General features: G+C 39.7%; 1 protein-coding gene across 1 annotated transcript in view; it reads left to right on the forward strand.

The window, feature by feature from the left end:
- The window catches only part of LOC106880798 (DNA excision repair protein ERCC-6-like 2), a 29,851-nt gene that overhangs the window by 20,956 nt on the left and 7,663 nt on the right, over positions 1-1,232 (forward strand). The window contains 1 exon segment of the mRNA XM_014930915.2: positions 220-388. Coding sequence (XP_014786401.1) covers positions 220-388 — 169 coding nt within the window.

Here is a 1,232-nt window from a genome sequence, read left to right on the forward strand (position 1 = left end):
ATGGTTATGTACACAGGCACAGACATGTGTATTGGAGTGCCTAAAACTCTTGGTCAAGCTTCCATGCAACATGACTGAACCCGAAACTACATGGGTGGGAAGCAAATTCCTTAACCACACAGCTATACCTTATGCTTATTCAACGTTATAAAAACAAAAGCATGAAAAAAAAACGAAAAAACCAAAGGCCACTCTGCCATACAGACATGTTAACATAAGTTCATTTTATTTTTTATTTTCAGCTGTTAGACATTTTGGAAGTTTACCTTCAAACTGCTCTTTATGAGTTCCGTCGTATTGATGGTCAAGTAAGCCCCAAGAACCGATCAACAATTGTCCAGGAATTCAACAATGACCCAAGCATATTCATATGTCTAATATCAACCAAGTAAGCTTCATTTTTTTACCAATTCTTGTGGTAAAAGCTGTGCTCTTTGCTTGTCTGTTGTTGTTTCAGGCTTCTGCTTGTTTCAGTTATTAGACTGTGGCCATGCTGGGGCACTACCTCGAAGGGTTTAGTCAAACAAACCAACCCAAGCACTTATGTTTTTAAGTCTGGTACTTATTCTATCAGTCCTTTTTTGTTGGACTGCTAAGTTATGGTTGTAAAATAGTGTGAGTGTATGTATGTGAGAGAGACAAACGCAGATGCAAAGGCACACACACACACACACACACACAAATATATATACAATGGGCTTCCACGCAGTTTCCATCTACAAAATTCACTCACTGAGGCTCAAGAAGACACTTGCCCAAGGTGTCAGGCTAGATTTGGCCAGTTTGAAATGGTAGAATATTTGGACTGATCTGGCCAGTTTAAATGCTAAAAGGTTAACCACACAAAAAGGATTAAGCAAACTCAAGCCCCCTGTAGCCTTTTCTTTGTTTCATGGTGTTTTGTAATGAATATGGAACCAACTAGTTACATGAATATGAGATGTTTGGAGACAGCTGTTTTGGCGCCACATATTTGGTGTCACCGATTCATCACTAACTTATTTAAAATCAGATGTTTTAATGTTTCTCTGATTCACTCTCGCTCTTTCTCTGTCTCTGTCTGTCTCTTTCTCCCTCTCTCTCTCTCTCTCTGTCTCTCTCTGTCTCTCTCTTTCTCTCTCTTTCTCTCTCTCTCTGTCTCTTTCTCTCTCTCTCTCTCTCTCTCTTTCTCTCTCTCTCTTTCTCTCTCTCTCTTTCTCTCTCTCTCTTTCTCTCTCTCTCTTTCTCTCTCT

Source organism: Octopus bimaculoides, chromosome 18 (genome assembly GCF_001194135.2).
Source record: "Octopus bimaculoides isolate UCB-OBI-ISO-001 chromosome 18, ASM119413v2, whole genome shotgun sequence".
Classification (NCBI taxonomy): domain Eukaryota; kingdom Metazoa; phylum Mollusca; class Cephalopoda; order Octopoda; family Octopodidae; genus Octopus; species Octopus bimaculoides.